This window comes from Danio rerio, chromosome 6 (assembly GCF_052040795.2).
Source record: "Danio rerio strain M-AB ecotype USA chromosome 6, GRCz13ab, whole genome shotgun sequence".
Lineage (NCBI taxonomy): Eukaryota > Metazoa > Chordata > Actinopteri > Cypriniformes > Danionidae > Danio > Danio rerio.
In genome coordinates, this window is record NC_141026.1 from 20,135,973 (window position 1) to 20,154,751 (window position 18,779).

Consider the following 18,779-nt stretch of genomic DNA (forward strand, 5'->3'; position numbering starts at 1 on the left):
GGTTTTTGCAGATCCCATAACAAATGTAAAAAATACCTGATGTAATGTAAAAAAGAAACCTGACCTTATGTACATTTCAAAACCTAATAAGAGACTATCATGACACCAAACATTCAACTATTATTCAACGCTCCCCATTTGTTAATTTTTATTTTTTGTTGAGATCAGGGGGGCTACAGGGAAAAGCAATTGTGTACATATGTTCTGCTATTTTATCAATGCAGCAACACACACAGATAACATTAAGGAGGCCAAGTGAGCAACTGTGAACAAAGTAGTAAATGTGTTAATTATGTCAGGGTGAGATTTGATTCCTTAAACAAACAGGTTATCTGCTAAACTTGGGAGAGAATTGTTATGGACTTTGGAGATATCTCAAGGGTAAACATCTGCAGAACAAGCATAAGTAACATGTTGTAAATCTGAGTATGGCTTTGCCCCTGCCATCAGAATATCCTAAATTAATAAATGTAGAACATCAGGGAATCATGACAACATATCACAACATCCTCCAGGAATAGCAACTCAAACTAAAGTCGCCACTAATATTTCAGACTAGCAGGGTAGATTAATCAGTTACACATTTGTTTAAGGACTGACAGCATCCCAAAAATGTGCAGTGCTCATATTTTTAATTTAAAGATGAATATTATTAAGGTGTAATGGAAAAATAATAGAACATTCTCAATGTACTTGGGACTTTCTACTTGATCTAGTGTAAAAACCTGAAGAAAGCCTTTGTTTCTGTGATGACAATTGATTAACCAGGCAAAAATTGATGTAGAGTATTAGTATTATTGTAATACATAAGTATGTGCACTATGTAAAAATGTCAAATAATATGTAATATAAAATAATGTTCTTTATGCCAAAGGGATAACGCCCAAACCCCCAGAAGTTAAGAATAGGGTAGAACTGGTGGGCCAATTTCTAAATAGCAAAAAGGGTTGAAAAAGCAAGTGGTTGACAGAATAATAGGTGAGGCATAGTTTGAGATAAGCACAACATTTCATTGCAAACCTAAGATGGACCAGGTTGGCAAATTCTCATTTTGTACAGTTTTTTTTAAAGCGACAGCTCACCCAAAATTTAACTCCACTTGCATCCTCCACTTGTTCCAAACCTGTTTGAGTTTTTTTATTACTCGAAAAATATTAAAGAATATTAAAAATATTCTATTATATTTTGAAGAAAGATTAAAACCTGTAACCATTGATTTAGAAAAAACAAATGCTATGAGAATATAATTTAGTAAAATAATAATTTTTTTAAATGTTAAAACCTGAACTGCTTAATATTTCTTTGCCTTCTGGAGTGTTTGATGCATAATGAATGAGGTACCAGGTTACTTTTTTTGTTGTTGAAAGTATTTCAGTTTCAGCCTTTATAATATGATTTATATTATTATTATCATTCGATTTTAATGTGTTGATTTAGCTGTTTGTGGAAATAATTTTTTTTTACAAGTAGGACCTTTGCAGCAATTTCAAGTTTTGTTGCACAAGTTATAATTTTGTTTCCACAATTACTTTAATTTAAATGTTTGGCTAAATCATTAAAAATTTTAATGACTTGACCCATAGAAAACACACTATTTTCTCTCTATATGCGCCACACACTTTCTTACAAACACTCCAGAAATCTATTGTGCAATTCTGAGTGTGCTTCACACAGGTGAGTAGGGTAAACAAACCCCTTGTAGAGAAACACTTTTCTCCATATTTACCAGACAATTTCTTTAACTCCATGTTACAAGGACTCAATAAAAAAATGTTTACCTCATAGCGCACCACAAATCTCATTGCAATACTTTAATCCTAAATAGTAATTTTGCACTCATACAATGCACAATATTATGTAAAGTACTTGTATAGCCTGTCTTAGGTTATATGCATAGTCAACTATTTATATTATACATGTAGATTACCACTCCAGTAATTCATTCTGTTTTTTAATTCCTCTTTTAACAAATCTGCATATTGTGTTGTGTAGTGTTGTGTTCATATTTATGTTTATTTTTGTAGCACCATGGTTCTGTGAGACAAGACATTTCCATCCATTGTATGTCCACACATATAACAAAAGGAATGAAAACAAAAAACATGTAGCAAAGTTTGTCAAAAAATTGACAAGGCACCTACATTTACATTACATTTACATTACATTTACATTTAGTCATTTAGCATACGCTTTTATCCAAAGCGACTTACAAATAAGGACAAGGAAGCAATTTACACAACTATAAGAGCAACAATGAATAAGTGCTGTTGGCAAGTTTCAGGTATGTAAAGTGTAAGAGGCAAAACATTCTGTTCTGATGCAGTTAGGGAGTTCATTCCACCAACTGGGCAGATTGAATGCGAGAGTTCAGGAAAGTGATTTCTTCCCTCTTTGGGATGGAACCACCAGACGACGTTCATTCACAGAACGCAAGTTTCTGGAGGGCACATGAATCTGCAGAAGTGAGAGCAGATAAGAAGGAACAAAGTTAGAAGTCGCTTTGTAAGCAAACATCAGAGCTTTGAATTTGATGCAAGCAGCAACTGGCAGCCAGTACAAACAGATGAGTAGCGGAGTGACATGTGCTTTTTTAGGTCCATTAAAGACAACTTGTGCTGCTGCATTCTGAAGCATCTGAAGAGGTTTGATAGAGTTAGCTGGAAGCCCGGCTAGTAGAGAGTTGCGATAGTCCAGTCTGGAGAGAACAAAAGCTTGAACAAGGAGTTGAGCTGCATGTTCAGATAGGAAGGGTCGGACCTTTCTCATGTTATAGAGTGTGAATCTGCAAGATCCAACAGTTCTAGAAATGTGGTCAGAGAAGTTTAGTTGGTTATCAATCATTACTCCACGGCTTTTCACCGTTTTGGATGCAGTAATGGTTGCCCCATCCATCTGGATTGAAAAGTTATGATGTAGAGTCGGGTTGGCAGAAACTTCAAGCATTTCCGTTTTTGTGAGGTTAAGCTGAAGATGATGATCTTTCATCCAGTGTGAAATGTCTGAAAGACAGGCTGAGATGCAAGCTGAAACCGAGGGATCATCAGGGTGAAAAGAGAGGTATAGCTGGGTATCATCAGCATAGCAGTGGTAGGAAAATCCATGTTTCTGGATGGCTGATCCTAAAGATGTTGTGTAGAATGGAGAAGAGAAGTGGCCCAAGAAAAGAGCCCTGTGGTACCCCAGTGTTTAGATGCTGTAGGTCGGACACCTCTCCCCTCCAAGACACCCTGAATGACCTGTCAAAGAGGTAAGATCTGAACCACTGAATAACAGTGCCTGCAAAGCCCAGTGACTCAAGCGTAGATGGCAGGATCTGGTGGTTTACAGTTTCAAAAGCAGCTGACAAATCCAGCAAGATGAGGACTGATGATTTAGAGTCTGCTTTAGCCAGTCTGAGATCCTCCACGACCGAGAGCAGGGCAGTCTCAGTTGCTTGTTGTCCATGAAGTTGTTTTGAGTAAGAAAGTCCAGGACTTGATTGAACACAACTTTCTCCAGAATCTTGGCCATGAATGAATAACGGGATAACAGTCTGTAGTTTTCAAGTAGCGTTTGATCCAGGTTGGGTTTCTTTAGCAGTGGGGTTACCCTAGCCCAGTCAAGAGATGTGTTAATTATGTGAGTCAGTGTTGGTATGACTGCAGGAGAAATGGCTTGCAAGAGATGAGAGGGAATGGGATCAAGCGGACAGGTAGTTACATGGCTAGAGAGCTGAGAAAAAGAGGTGAGTGTGTGTGGTGTTGGTGGTGTATCTTGCATGTTTGTTGTAGGTGCAACAAATTGAGTACTGCTTTTTGCAGTTTTGGTGCAAAAGAATGTAGCAAAGTCATCAGTAAGTGTGGAGGATGAGGGTGGAGGAGAAGGATAAAGGAGGAAGGAAAATGTTTTAAAGAGTAAGCGAGGATTGGTGATGTGTGTAGTGGAGTAACTAGTGTTTGATCAGCGAAGCAATGTCGAGTGTAAATAAGGTCTAGCTGATTACCTGATTTGTGAGTAGCAGAAGTAGGTGCTCTTTTGAGGTCAAAAGAGACAAGCAGAGTCTGGAAGTCAGTAGCTTGAGGTCTTTCAATGTGGATTCACCTGTGAAGTCACCTAGCACCAACAAGGGAGTTTCATAATCAGAAAAAGATGAGAGAAGAACATTCAGTTCATCTAATAAGTGACCTAATGTACCTGGTGGGCTGTAGATGACAACCACATTTACGTAGAAGTGGTGGATAATGGTGGCTGCATGGAATTCAAAGGAGCTGATCTTTGCCAGGGATGGTCTCTGAGTAAATTTCCATTCTTTGGAAATCAGTAGTCCTGTCCCACCCCCTCTCCCTGTTTGACGAGGAGTGTGGGAAAAAGAGAAATTAGCAGAAAAAGCTGCATGTGTAGCAGTGTCCTGTCTCAACCAGGTCTCAGTTAGAGCCATGAGATTATAGTCAGAATGTGTAGCTATTAAGGTAATAAAATCTGCCTTGTTAACAGCAGATTGACAATTCCAGAGGCCCACGGAGAGAGAGAGTTGTGAAATAGCAGATACATGTATTGAACGAAGGTTGTGAGGATTACGCCTGCAGCGTACCTCCCGTGATTTTCGAGTGTTAGTAACAACAGGAATTAGTAAACATAATAAAAGTGCAATGAAAACAATAATAAGTGCAAAGATAAAGTAAAATAAATAAGTAAAGTACTCAAGTGCTTTGTTGGTGTCTTTGCTCGGTGGAGTCGCGGAGGTAGAGTCGATAGTCTTTACACTCGTCAGTCGCGCAGGTAGAGTGGATGGTCTTTACACTCGTCAGTTGCGCAGGTATAGTCGATGGTCTTTACACTCGTCTGTCTTCACACAAGGCGGCCTTCACACGAGGCTGCCGTGACCGATGCTGCGGTGAGACTAGCTGCTTATATACACCTCTGAGCGCTTGCTGATTGAATTCAGCTGGACATGCCTCGAGAGTACCCACAATAAAACAACAGAAACTGAGGTGGGGGTCCGCGATACACACACAAGTTCTTACAGTAACCATTTCTTTGGTTACTGTAAGACCTTGTGTGTGTATCGTGGACGGTTTCGCGCCCCCACAGTGAGTAAACTTTTTAGCACCACAAACAAACAACTGAAAACAAGTCTAAATGTCCTAGAACCATACACAAACAACTGAAAAGAAGTCTAAATGTACTTACACGCTGCTGGTTTCAATGCTAAAGTACTTCTCCTACTAACTAAACCTAGTGCACTGAATATATACCCTTTACCTGGTGCTTGGACTTGCTCGAGAGTACCCTCAATAGAACAACAGAAACTGAGGCGGGGGGCGCAAAATCGTCCGCGATACACACACAAGCTCTTACAGTAACCAAGGAAACAGTGAGTAAACTTTCTAGCACCACACACAAACAACTGAAAAGAAGTCTACAGTGATTGTCCAAGAACCACACACAAACAACTGAAAACAAGTCTAAATGTCCTAGAACCATACACAAACAACTGAAAACAAGTCTAAATGTACTTACATGCTGCTGGTCTCGTTGCTAAAGTGCTTCTCCGGACTTTTGTAATGAGTAAGTTATTTAAGAGACTATATTTTAGCATTTTTAGGCAATTAAAGTGTCAGATAAACAAAAATAAAAGATTCTTAAAATTTGACATCTGGTTTAAAAGGACTACTAAATAAAGATTATCACATTTTTGGGCTTGATTAGGCTGCATTAATGTACAAAAATTATGTATAAATTACATATTTTGCAAGAGTGTAATTAATCAGGATTAAGTAAACAATTCCTTGCAGTTCAACCACTCATAAAAAACAATTCAGCAGTCCCACCAGGGACAGCACCTTGCAACGTTGCACACAAGAAGATATACCGTACCTCAAGCAGCCTTTTTAAGTCAAGACCAAGAAGATCGTTGATTCGAGCCTCGGTTGGGTCAGTTGGCATTTCATTGTGTGGAGTTTGCATGTTCTGCATATTATTATTATTAATATTATTATTATTATTATTCATTCATTTTCTTTTTGGCTTAGTCCCTTTATTAATCCGGGGTTGCCACAGCGGAATGAACCGCCAACTTATCCAGCACATGTTTTACGCAGCAGATGCTTTGATTCCCATCTCTGGGAAACATCCATACACACTCACTCACACTTATACACTACAGACAATTAAGCCTACCCCAATTCACCTGTACCGCATGTCTTTGGGCTGTGGGGGAAACCGTGGAGGATACCCACGCGAACGCAGGGAGAACATGCAAACTCCGCACAGAAACGCTTTATTATTATTACCTACTGCTTATTATTATTATTATTATTATTATTATTATTATTATTGGTGGTTCATTCCTCTGTGGTGACCCTGGATAAATAAAGGGACTAAGCCGAAAAGAAAATGAATGACTGAATGAAATATTATTATTAATATTATTATTATTGTTATAAGAAGAATCTTAGTATGAGTCATGTTTTGCCATTAGAGTTAGCAGTGCAAAATGCAAGGGTCTTATTGCCCATAGTAAATGTGCACCTCAATCTGTATGATATGTGGGCTTCAAACAACAGATTGCAATAAAATTAGCCAAAGCACTTCACTGACAACAAGGACTTAACAGATCATCCATCTAGTTAGGGATTATTCCACTTTTTTCAGAATTGAAATGAGGTCCGATAAGTAAAACTACAGCTTTTCTTGTATTTAGAAGCAAGATGTTACCAGATATTTAATTTTATTATTTTGAATAACAATATATTCTGTAAACTGTAATGTTTCATTGGGCCAAGGGGAAGTGTACAGTTTGATATGACCAGTGTTGCAGTGAAAACTAACTCTAACTTTGTTAATGATATATCCAGTATGCACAATTTAAATATACTGTAGAACCCTACGGTCACTTTTATCAAATGAAATGAGTGTAGTTATCTCAAAATTTACTGAAAGTTAATTCTACTCATTTGAAAAGAGTTTTGAACTCAATGTTGAAGGTAATGAGTTAATTAAATACCTCATTACTTCAACTTAAATTAAGTTCACAGTACTCATTTAGATTTTATTTTTTTATAACTCAAATGATTCGTTGTGATCGGTGTCCTCAAACGGTTTGAGTTGAACTTATTGAGTTTTACAGTATTGGTTTGAGTTCTCTTCATTTATTGAGTTTTACTGTGCTCAAATTGCTTCATTTGCTCAAATGAATTAAGTTTACAGTACTCATTATTAGCTTTTGAACTTAAATGGTTTGTTGCAACCGATTTCCTCAAATTGTTTGAGTTACCTTAACTTCATGGGTTTTACAGTGTAGCACCAGTCGGAGCACTAAGCCTTGTGTGACATTTCAGTGCTGAAAAACTGTTTAAATTCTCTAATTATTGAGATTTAAAGTCTAAAATTCCTCGTATAGCCTATATCATTTCCACGAATGAGCAGATTAGGCTTCCACATTCTCTAGTATTGATGAAAAAGATAAACGTGCCATCTCTTACGTTATACTAAAATAAAATCTGCACAGTGATCTGTAATGTAATGCGTTTCAAAAACAATTACATCTACTAATATGTATTGACGCATGTTAAAGGGGCGTGCACTTATCGAAATTTCTGCAATATCCCAAATCGTGTACGCGCATTCATCGGCAGCTCTGAACATCACCATAAGCGCGTGCGCGCAGAGAAGAAATAGCCTAACGGGACGTCGGAGACGCTTGCAACGAAAGACAAAAGCCACAAACCGCAAAACGAAGTGCCCTCCTGAATGAAATTCAGATGTTTATGGCGACGGACACATGCAGGTTATCATTACGACTACGTGCGACGCGTCTCGCCGATGTTCCAGATTTCGTTAAACCTGCTCTCGCTCGCCTGCGGAAGATCCATCATTGACATCTTGACAGCTTCGCCGCCGATGAGAGGAACACCGGATATACTATTTATGCCCAAACACACCGAGCAGCAATAATGCGTATTCTCGATTTTATCAGACACATTTATTTTGCCATGTAATCTCAGTTTCTGCACGGAGAACGGAGGAGGAAAGGAACAGAGCGTGATTTCTTGTTTCACCGAATGCATTATCATAACGTTTCCATCAATTATTTATTTGTTTCATGTTGATCAATTCTGATGTGACGAAAAGACTGATCGGTTCTGGTAGATAGCATCAAGGACGGACACCTCTCTCACATCTTCATTAGCCCACTTCAAATTAGACAGATCTTTATTCATCTCCATTTGAGGACTCGCGGCAGAGGCGCATTTCTGAGGGTGCCGGTGGGGTAGATAGGGGGAGATAGAGACGCCGGAAATAGCAGAAACAAATCACGGGAGGGTAGACGGTTGGGTGCAAGCGAGGAAAATGCTACCTTCACAAGAAGCCTCAAAGATTTACCATGACAACTATATGCGTAACTCTCGAGCCATTGGTGTCTTGTGGGCCATCTTCACCATCTGCTTCGCCACCATCAACGTGGTGGTCTTCATCCAGCCTTATTGGATCGGGGACAGCGTGAGTACACCACATGCCGGTTACTTCGGGCTGTTCCATTACTGTGTGGGCGACGGCAACTCGAACCGGGAGCTGATTTGCCAGGGAACATTTTCGGACTTCAGCTCCATCCCGTCCGGCGCGTTTAAGGCGGCCTCATTCTTCGTGCTGCTGTCCATGGTGCTCATTTTGAGCTGCATCGCCTGTATGGCGCTCTTCTTTTTCTGCAACACCGCCACCGTCTACAAAACCTGCGCTTGGATGCAGCTGCTTTGTGGTGAGTATATATATTAGATCGTTGTGGAATGATTACGCTTTTGTTTGCCATACTCCAGATTGATCTCTTACCCACTAAACCCTGGTAAACGGTGGATACAAGGACTGATGCTTGTTTACTTGTATGGAGCTCGTTGTTGGTGCGTGTGTTTTCAAGGGGTTCAGTGAAGCTGTCAGTGATCATGCCTTTATTTGGCCTTGCGACTTGAAGTGTTTTTTAGATATTTATATTATATATTCGTTTATTTGAATGTACACACAGACACATGCATTATACACTGTTTTATAAGTGCAGATTTTAAAAATGCATTTCTATTGCCTGTTTTTTTTTTTTTACATAAAAACTGAATATGAATGGCTAAAAAAATCTAAATATGTTTATTTAAATCTCTTTTTTTATATTTGCAGAATTTTATTTAATGCTTTCAATTGGAATTTCCATAGGACAGTTCCATGTTTTTCACCATTACTATTATTACTATTCCCTGGAATTGGGTAATTTGTCTTCCTGAAAAAACATAAATGCTTGCCTGTGCAAAAAAAGACTGATTGTAGGTGGTTGCCTGGTTTTGCTGTGTGGTAGCTAAGGTGTAATGATGAAAAGACCCATTTCATGTGATGTTTAGAGGAAGAAAACACAATAAACTAGGTGAACCCGTCATCTTCTGGAAAGCACAAATAAAATATATAGGCTATCCATGCCAAATATTAGGCCATTTAATGACTCAATACTTGTCAAGTATTTATTAGTACATTTATTGTTACTGATTGTGATTTACATATTTGGTTAAAGTGTCATTTTCAATTATTCAATAATTTAATAATTTATTTAATAATGAATTATTAATATAAATTAATTGATTATTAATAATTATTAAAACTTGCTGAACATTTTGAGAAGAAATTATAGTTTTAGCATAATTAATTGAAGCATTAATTACATAAGTAATGCTGCATATCAGGTTAACAGAAAGGGTTTTGAGTTGGCTGTTTGGTTTATATATATATATATATATATATATATATATATATATATATATATATATATATATATATATATAATAAAGAAATATGGAAAAAATATGTATAATATAGTATAATAAAGTATAAATACAAATATATTACATCATATATCAAAAAAGTTGCATGTTGTCATTTATCAAACAAATAACAAACTGGCCAGGACATTCAGCTTTCCTCTATCAGAATTTGTCAGTTTGAATAAAAACAATTAAAACATAATAATAATAATAATAATAATAATAATAATAATAGAGCGTCATGATTTTATTTTGGCCTCTTCAGATAATTCATGGATAACAACAACAGCCTAATTAGTATCAAAATTAACTTCATATGGGGTGTTTTTGGTGCTTTAGACCTTTTCAATGGTCAATTTTTATTTAAAGAATAAGGTTTAAGATTTAGTATAAAAGTTACTTGTAAAATGTTTTTGTCTATTTAACAACAGTAAGTCAACAGCAAAAGTTTACTTCCCCTGTCATATTCTGCATGGTCTTAAAACCTTTGATGGGTTATTTCCACAATTTATGATGGAATAACAGTAAAAACAGGACAAATGAGAAAATAGTGGCAAAATTCTGCACCAATGGCAAATTCTGGACCTTTGTCAGTGGGGCGTAGGTCTTTCGAACCACCCGAATTCCCCCCAATCGCACCAACCCCCCACCCCTGGCTACGGGCCTGGAGAGTCTGCTTCTATCCATGTTTTGTCCCCTTGTATTTTGTTCTTTTGAAGATCATAGTGCAATGCTGATTTGCATGGTGGATTTGACAGCTAATTTGTAACAACAAATACAGCTGTGCAGCCATATGCACATTTACACAGAGTTAAAAACACACAACAACTAAATTATTTCCCTAATTCCCACATTTAGGCTATAACCTTGTGCAGGGTTTTGTACAATGTGTTTTCTGTTTGTCTTTATTTTTCTAGTGAGCCTAACAGTAGAAAACAGGCCTACACGGAGCTGTAGTTTCTTGAGCTTACGGTGCTGTGAAAACTTTGACCCCAGTTTCTGAACAAATCTTAAGAATTGGGAATTGTTTAACATTGATTGCCCCTGTTGCTGTATGTTTGATTTTGTTGTGGTTGATACTTAAATATAAACCTTGCCACTATTGAATGATCTTTCTGCTAAATCTGCATTGCGTTCTCCAAATTTTCCAAATTCTTAAAGTCAACATGAAGCAGAAGCTGCGATCGTTTTTATTTTTCCGTATTGTGACATTTATTAAGTATTTCATTCAATAAGATTGGAAAATGGGTTTCAAAAGAGTTATTACAACCTAATGGTTGGAAGGGCGTGGCTAAGTCAACACAAACACATCCTGAAAACATAGCCCTACAAACATTTCTGGAGATTTCCAATTATGTAGCCAGGAGTACGTATGATGCCATTCATTTTCATGCTTACCAGCTGACCGCTTACCTCCATATGGACAGCTTTCCCGGTGTTACCAGATTGTTCAGTTAGCTCACCATGTATGTCGGCAGAGAGGAGTTGACCACAACGACAGTATATCTGAGTCTGGCAAATAACGGTTCCACTGGGTAAGACAAAAATAGAAGCCAAGAGATAAAAATAAACAAGTAAATAACAGGGTGAGACTGTGGTAAAATCTGAAAACGTGGTAAAAATCAGGCAAGGGCTGTTTTTTTTTTTTTTTGTTGTTTTTTAAAACTGTCAGTTGGGTTTAGGGAAGTGGGTGAGTGGGTGGGTCAATCAGTGTTTTAAAAAACACTATTGCTTGGGTTTAGGGAAGGAGGAAGGAGGGTCAGTTGATTGGTCAGTCAGTCAGAGCGGCCTCTGGTAGATTTATGCAAGAACAGCAGACACGAATGGCACTCACGAGAGAAATTTGAGATCTCAAAAAGCGTGCACAGCGGCCTCTGGTGGATTCGAGAAAACAAAAACTGCAAAAAAAACGTATGTATTTGGTGCAATGTATATAACGATACAATTTCAGAATGAAGCTTGTGTTAGGTGGAGTATGTTAACCACGCCCAATACCTCAAAATGTAATCTGAGAATTTAACTGAAAAAACACAGGAAGGCATTTTCGCATTTTAATTTTAGACCACAAGGGTAAACATTTTGTTTTCTTAATGACATGAGAGATGAATTGTTCACCACAAAACTGCAATGTGAGCTAACAAAATGTTTAGTTTTGATTTAATATGTACTTTCCCTCATCTGTGATAAATTAAAGCAAGAGCAGAGTTATGTCAGTTTACAGCTGCATCCAAGCGTCTGTTTTGTACATTCAAAGGTTTTGGCTGAAAATCTTATTACATTTAAGTTCAGGAAATCAAAAACACTGTGAATGCAACTATAATCATAGATCTTAAAGTATACTATTTTATAACAAATTATTATAAATACACTGAGCCTGAGGTACCCTTTTTTGAATAGCATTAAACTACTATTTACACTTAGTGCATAGATCATTTCATGATTGCATAGTTTAAAAAGCTTCTCTACCTTAAAATAAAGCAGAAAATCATAACAAATACAAGGTGCCATATACTGCCTTGATTAAGATAAATTGTTCTCTGATATCTACATTGTAGGTATGTGGGTTAGGTAAGTTCAAAAATTCTCCAAAAATTGTTTTATATGCTCATTTATTATCCAATAAATACCCCTAGAATCAGATAGTCCTTATTGAACATATTTTGAGTGGTTATAAATATTAACAAGCTCCACTCTGATGTAGCTCTCTGTGCTCTCTCCACATACACATACACATATACATGCTCACTCACAAACACAGCATATTGTACCTTAAAATAAACATGCAAAATAATCATACAAACAAAAATTTTTAATGCCCTGTTAAATCTTTTTAACTTAAGTGGTGGAGAGGTTTATTTTAGCATGTGGTGAGTGAGTTATCTAACATAAACCACTAGACAGAGTAACCTAAAATAAAATATAGGCTAAAGTATAATTAAACTCAAGAAAAGAGAGGGACATAGATGTAATGGGTTTTATTTTGCTATAATGTAAATGTAAACACAGCCAGGATATGATATCAGTCTCTGCATAAATAGATAATTAAGTGTTTTATAAATTTAATAAAGTGTTTAATAAAGTGTTTTGCTATTCTTTCACTCCATAAAGAAAAATACAGTAAAAGCTGAGTGATAACACTCAATGCTTAAACGAGCATTAAACACAAGTCTCAGCAGTCTACATGTGTTTGTTTTCTTAAATAACAAACATGTCTGGCAAATTTCACAACAAACATAATGGGCCCTATCATACACTTGGCGCAATTTGGCGAAGGGCGCGGCGCAATAGTCTTTTGCTAGTTTCAGCTTGGCGCAAGAGTCGTTTTAAGGCATTGTGCTACGCTGTTTAAATAGCAAATGCATTAGCGCTCATATGTGCACCCATAGGCGTTCTGGTCTAAAAAGAAAGGCATTCTAAGGCACACTGCTGGGGCGTTGCTAATTTGAGAAACTAAAATAGATTTTTCATTAGACCAAAACAAACCCGGTCTAAACTCCGGCGCAGAGTTGCGCCTCGCTTACACACTGCTTAATACACACAAGAGAGCAATAGGCAAATATCTTTACAAATGAAAAAAAAATAATATTAAGGATATATATATAGGATATAATAAGAATAGATATAGGATTTAAGTATAAAGGATTAAAATATTAAAAAACATATTATTTTCTAGCCTACATAAATATGAAAAATCACTGCTTTTATGTCTTTATCTCTGGAGGCTTTTTCAGTTCATTCATAACAATTTTCTTTTGTATAATGTTATTATTATTAGCAGTATTATTTATTATATCCATATTTATATTTGTTTTATTAAAAACAAGCTTAGATTTGCCCACATGTCAGGTTTTAGACTATATTGGGCACAGCATGTGTTTTAGGATATAACTCAGGTTTATGAGCACACTTCGTTATTATTGTTCAGTTATTCGTTTGCTGGAAATTAGAACTGAATTTAGAAATAGTTTTGAAATGAATATTTGCGCTTAACAAACGCAATTAATTATTTATAGACTAATTGATGTCTGTGCGTAAAGGTTTCCCTATCCAAGAGCGAAGGTGAAAGTATTGTCTCTCATTCTCACGCAGTAGATGCTCTGTTTAACAGTTTTCTGTTAAAAAAAACTGTTAATTGTTAACTGTTTGCTAGTGAAATGTTCAGTTTTTTCACTTAGACTTACTTTACGTCTTGTAAATAGCGAATGCGATTATGGTGCAACGCAGCTGACTCTTAAAGGGAATAGAAGATGACACTCTAATTGGTTTATTCTTAAAACACACCTACAGTATAACTCATTAAGAAAATAAACTCAACCCTTTTAGACCATGCGCCACGGCGCAAAGCGGATTTTGGATGCCCTGAAAGCATTTGCGCCCTGCGTTTTGCGCTCTGTGCATGGACCGTCAAAATAGAGCCCAATAAATTAACAAAAATACTATTACCTTATGCTCCTTTGGGGTGGCTCTGAATAAGTTTTGTAGTCTGTATATCCTGCAGTTTGCTCTCTGACGAGCTTTAAAGCCGTGACTGTGGGAGCCATTGCTTGGTAACACATATAAAACAAACTGGTGCATCTGGCTTCGACTTTTTGTGTGTCCCATTTTCAAAATAAAAGTCCCACATACATGCTTAGTTTTATGTAAACATTTTGATAAACATAAAAAATATGGGAGGAAAATTATCATTGTAATCATCTCAAAACACAGTTTGGGGTGTACCTGTCATCAATAAATCAGTCTGTGTTTTGGCTGCTGTTCTCCTTATGACGCAGCTGCTTGTCAGTTTTGGATGATCTAGAAGATGAGTACATTAAGAACATGCAAATCATTTTTATTTAATTAATTTTAAGTTTAAATGTTAGAATGTTTTAATCGAATAGGGCATAGGGGATAACTGGGAATAGAAAACAACCAGGAACTATGTTTCTAACTACAGCTCTGGAGGTGTAATTGCAAGTGTACAAGTTTTCAATGCAGTTTGTGAATGTTCATTGGAGCGACGGATTTGGGAAACGCCAAATAAACGAACTATGTTTGTAACGACCTAACTTGCGACATTAGTTAGCTAACAATGGTTTTCGGAAACGTACCCCTGATCAGCAGTTAAGGTAATAATTAAAAGTTTAGTTCTACCAAAAAAAAAATTAGTGTCTTTCTTTCTTTTTTAATTTTTCATTAATCTTCAACTACAAATTAAAAGTGCCATGAAATAAAAATCTACGTAAATTATAAGAGTTCAGTGGCCATGAGCCTCAGACACCGTTATTTCTTCATTCTTATAAGTGTGAAATCCCAGTCAAAGAGAGAGAGAGAGACACTCACATTTTTTATTCAATAAAACTTTTCTATAAATAAATTTAATTAAAAACAAACTATTTGTCTAAACAATATGTACTTTAACTACAAATGTGTGTTGAATAAAAAATACAGACCACAACTGAACATGGAGGATGATCTGTGATTGACGTTCTCCAAAATTAAGCAAAGAATAGATTATAAGGATATTGGGGGTCACAAGTCATTGTTTTGGGTTGGGGTTCGCTGGCTGAAAATTTTGGGAACCCCTGGCCTAAATTCCATGATCGGCTCACAAACACAAATTAATTTAGGACAAATTTTTACTCTGTATTTCTTTGCAAAACACAAAAATAAATAAAGTCGAATACATTATTTTTAAACAACTCAAGTACAAATACCACACTTTAATTACTCAATAAAAAATATAGGCTACTAAATTAATGTAGTGAAATGGTAAAGAATGAATTACTTTGTTTTGAAAATACATGTGAATATGTTGTTGCATTATAAGTAATGTTTTGTAGCATATTTAGTAATATTGTTGCACCTTTTGTCAAGTTATTTTGCAGTGTTTGTAAGCTGTTTGCTCAGTTCTATCTAATAGCTGTAAAGACCAGTTATATTTACAAAATGAATGAATCATGTTTGTGTTAAACACTTGAGGCCAATAGCAAAACTTAGCTGCACAGAAACTCAAACTCAAGACAAAAAATCAAGTTATAAAATTCAAATGAAGAAATTCAAATTCAATTTAAGAAATTCAAATTCAAAACTAAATTAATAAAATTTAATGAATTAATTTAAGGGCGAAGCAGTGGCACAGTAGGTAGTGCTGTCGCCTTATAGCTAGAAGGTTGCTGGGTCGCTGGTTCGAGCCTCGGCTTAGTTGGTGTTTTTGTGTGGAGTTTGCATGTTCTCCCTGCGTTAATGTGGGTTTCCTCCGGATGCTCCGGTTTCCCCCACAGTCCAAAGACATGCGGTACAGGTGAATTGGGTTGGCTAAATTGTCCGTAGGGTATGAGTGTTTGTGTGAATGTGTGTGTGTATGTTTCCCAGAGATGGGTTGCGGCTGGAAGGGCATCTGCTGCGTAAAAACTTCCTGGATAAGTTGGCGGTTCATTCCGCTGTGGAGACCACAGATTAATGAAAGGACTAAGCCGACAAGAAAATGAATGAATGAATAAATTAATTTAGTTATTAATTAAAATAGTCAATAATTAAATTGAACACAATTCAAATTCAGATTGTTTTGGCATATTATTAGCTACATAATATGACATGTAATCTTCAACATAAAATATCTATCAAAAAAGCAGTGCATGTAGTCATGTCTTTAAAAACTCCCTGGCTTCACCCAGGACCATGATTTCTATTCTTCTGGCTCCACCAGTGTGCTTATTGGATGCCCTAAGTCAGCGTTTCCTTTCCCTGACAGTACACCAACAGAGCAGATTTTGTATGTCTCCTTAATGTGATGCACAGATTTAAAGCCTGGTAGTCTGTAATATTGAGATGCCAAGTGGAACCAAAGTGTGTTGGACTAGGAGGGTTTGAAAATGTGTAGCAATGGTGAACCTCAAGGAAATTGGTTGGAAACCACTGCCTTAAACACTGTCCCTCCTCTTTGCATTGGAACTATGGTCCTCCAATTTATCTAGAGTCTCTTTTATTTCATTTGTTTGGTTTAGCCTGGACTTTTTAGTTTCTCTGGATCATTCTCGTTTCTAAATTTTATTGGCTCCACGTAAATTTACAGTCCTTCTAGCTCCCAATGGAGCATTTCTGCCATGAAACAGGAATCCATCTCTCTTCTACAGCTCCTACTAATAGTCTCTGCCCACCTGCACTACTTATTTCTCTGTGGTTTTGCTAGGATAATTTGCATAGACAGGCAACATCTGCTTGGGCTCTGTATACTTTATGAATTGTGCATCAGAAATCCGGCCCCTTCAGAAAATAAAAAATGCTGGTGTCAGCTGGAATGATATTGACAAGTAAGCTCAACCATTCATTGATGTGTGGACCAACCCCAGAAGGTATTTCACTAAACAAAAAACATATGAAAAAAAATTGGACATTAAAAATATTTCTGTAAGTCAATAAGTTTTCCCTGAGATGGGTTGCAGCTGGAAGGACATCCACTGCTTAAAACATGTGCTGGCAAAGTTGGCGGTTCATTCCGCTGTGGTGACCCCAGATTAATAAAGGGACTAAGCTGAAAAGAAAATAAATGAACGAATGAAGTCGATAAGTCAAAGCGTGTTTGTCTACACAGCAAGTGTAAAGGTCGGTATAAATGGTTGTGTCAATGTTAAAAAAAAAAAAAAAACTAAGCCCATCATGCACTGCATTATTTTCAGTGAAGTCTGACAGCTCTATGCTAAGATTTGAAGACTGGTGGCCACTCACACAATGACTTGCTTAGGCTGTGAATTGAAGCTAAAATCAAGACTAAAATTAGCCTAAAAGCATGCTGTGACATCTGAGAGGAACTATTATTACTAAGAAAGTAATAAAGAAACTTCAAGCAACCAAAAACTGGCAATGTGCCAAGCAAGAAAATGATGTAGGCCAGTGTAGCCAAATTTTAGAGAATTTGGAGAACACATTTCCCATCTTTTAATAATACATTTTTGAAGTTAATGTATAATCTTGGCAACACAACCTACTTCTTGCTGTGAGGTGACAGCGCTACCCACTGCACCACCACTTACACTTTATATGCATAATAAATCTGGAACTATGTTTGGACAGTTTTGATGAATGAATGTTAATGTAATTTAATAACACGACAAGTGCCTTAAAAAAATTTTTCTGTAAAAGTAAGTACATACAGTAACTGAGTTGTCCTCTCTGGAGGAAAAATGTGTATAGCCATATTTAACAAAAGCTAGCTACTAGTATGTTTAATTTTAGAGAAATAACTAGTTGTTGGTATTTTACATAATATGTAATCCTAATACATCAGCTTGGAGAAATGATCATTTTAGGTCAACAAATTAATTAATGAATTCAATCAATCACCACCGTCTAAAGACATGCGCAGTAGGTGAATTAAATAAACTAAACTGGCCATAGTGTATGTGTGTGAATGAGTGTATATGGATGTTTCTTAGTGCTGGGGTGCAGCTGCACGGCATCTACTGTGTAAAACATATGCTGGATAAATTGGCGGTTCATTTTACTGTGGCAACCCCTGATAAATAAAAGGAGTCTATTTGGTTTAATTATATAATCTATTGTCAGTACTTTCATGTGATATTTTGTAAATTATAAATAATTTCAGTATTAACAAAGCAGAATAAAGGCTACAAATAAGCTGGTGTAAATATGCTCATATTATTAATGAATAAGGGGCTTGGGAATGTGAACAGTGATGTTTTGTGAGTTCAGGGTTTGAATATTAGTAGAATATTGCAGACATGAAATCTGACACTATTTTCCTCTTGCAGAGCAGGCTATGGATTGATGGCACCACTCTGTCTGGTGTTGAAGTGCGCATGCACACCATCAGTTATTTATAACTTGGTGCTTTCATAAAAATATGTGAATGTCAATAAAATGTATATTAAACATACAATTACAATATAAAGAAATAAACTGGACTGATCAGTTGCTTGAATTTATCCATTTATTTTCATTTTTGGCTTAGTCCCTTTATTCATCAGGGGTCGCCACAGCGGAATGAATCGCCAAATTATCAAG

General features: G+C 36.5%; 1 protein-coding gene and 2 long non-coding RNA genes across 6 annotated transcripts in view; all 3 read left to right on the forward strand.

Annotated features, from left to right (window-relative positions):
- Positions 1–18,779, forward strand: part of LOC147843476 (uncharacterized) — a 756,120-nt gene that overhangs the window by 691,391 nt on the left and 45,950 nt on the right. The gene's annotated exons all lie outside the window — the stretch shown is intronic.
- Positions 7,603–18,779, forward strand: part of lhfpl4a (LHFPL tetraspan subfamily member 4a) — a 41,168-nt gene continuing 29,991 nt past the window's right edge. For all 4 annotated transcript variants that reach the window (XM_087257103.1, XM_087257104.1, XM_087257105.1 and 1 more), the window contains exon 1: positions 7,603–8,737. In XM_087257103.1, coding sequence (XP_087113229.1) covers positions 8,332–8,737 — 406 coding nt within the window. In that variant the 5' untranslated portion in view covers positions 7,603–8,331. The remainder of the gene's footprint in view (positions 8,738–18,779) is intronic.
- Positions 14,596–17,387, forward strand: LOC147843479 (uncharacterized). Its single transcript, XR_015493580.1, has 3 exons — positions 14,596–14,862; positions 14,925–16,465; positions 16,733–17,387. It is a non-coding gene; the product is annotated as an uncharacterized LOC147843479 (long non-coding RNA).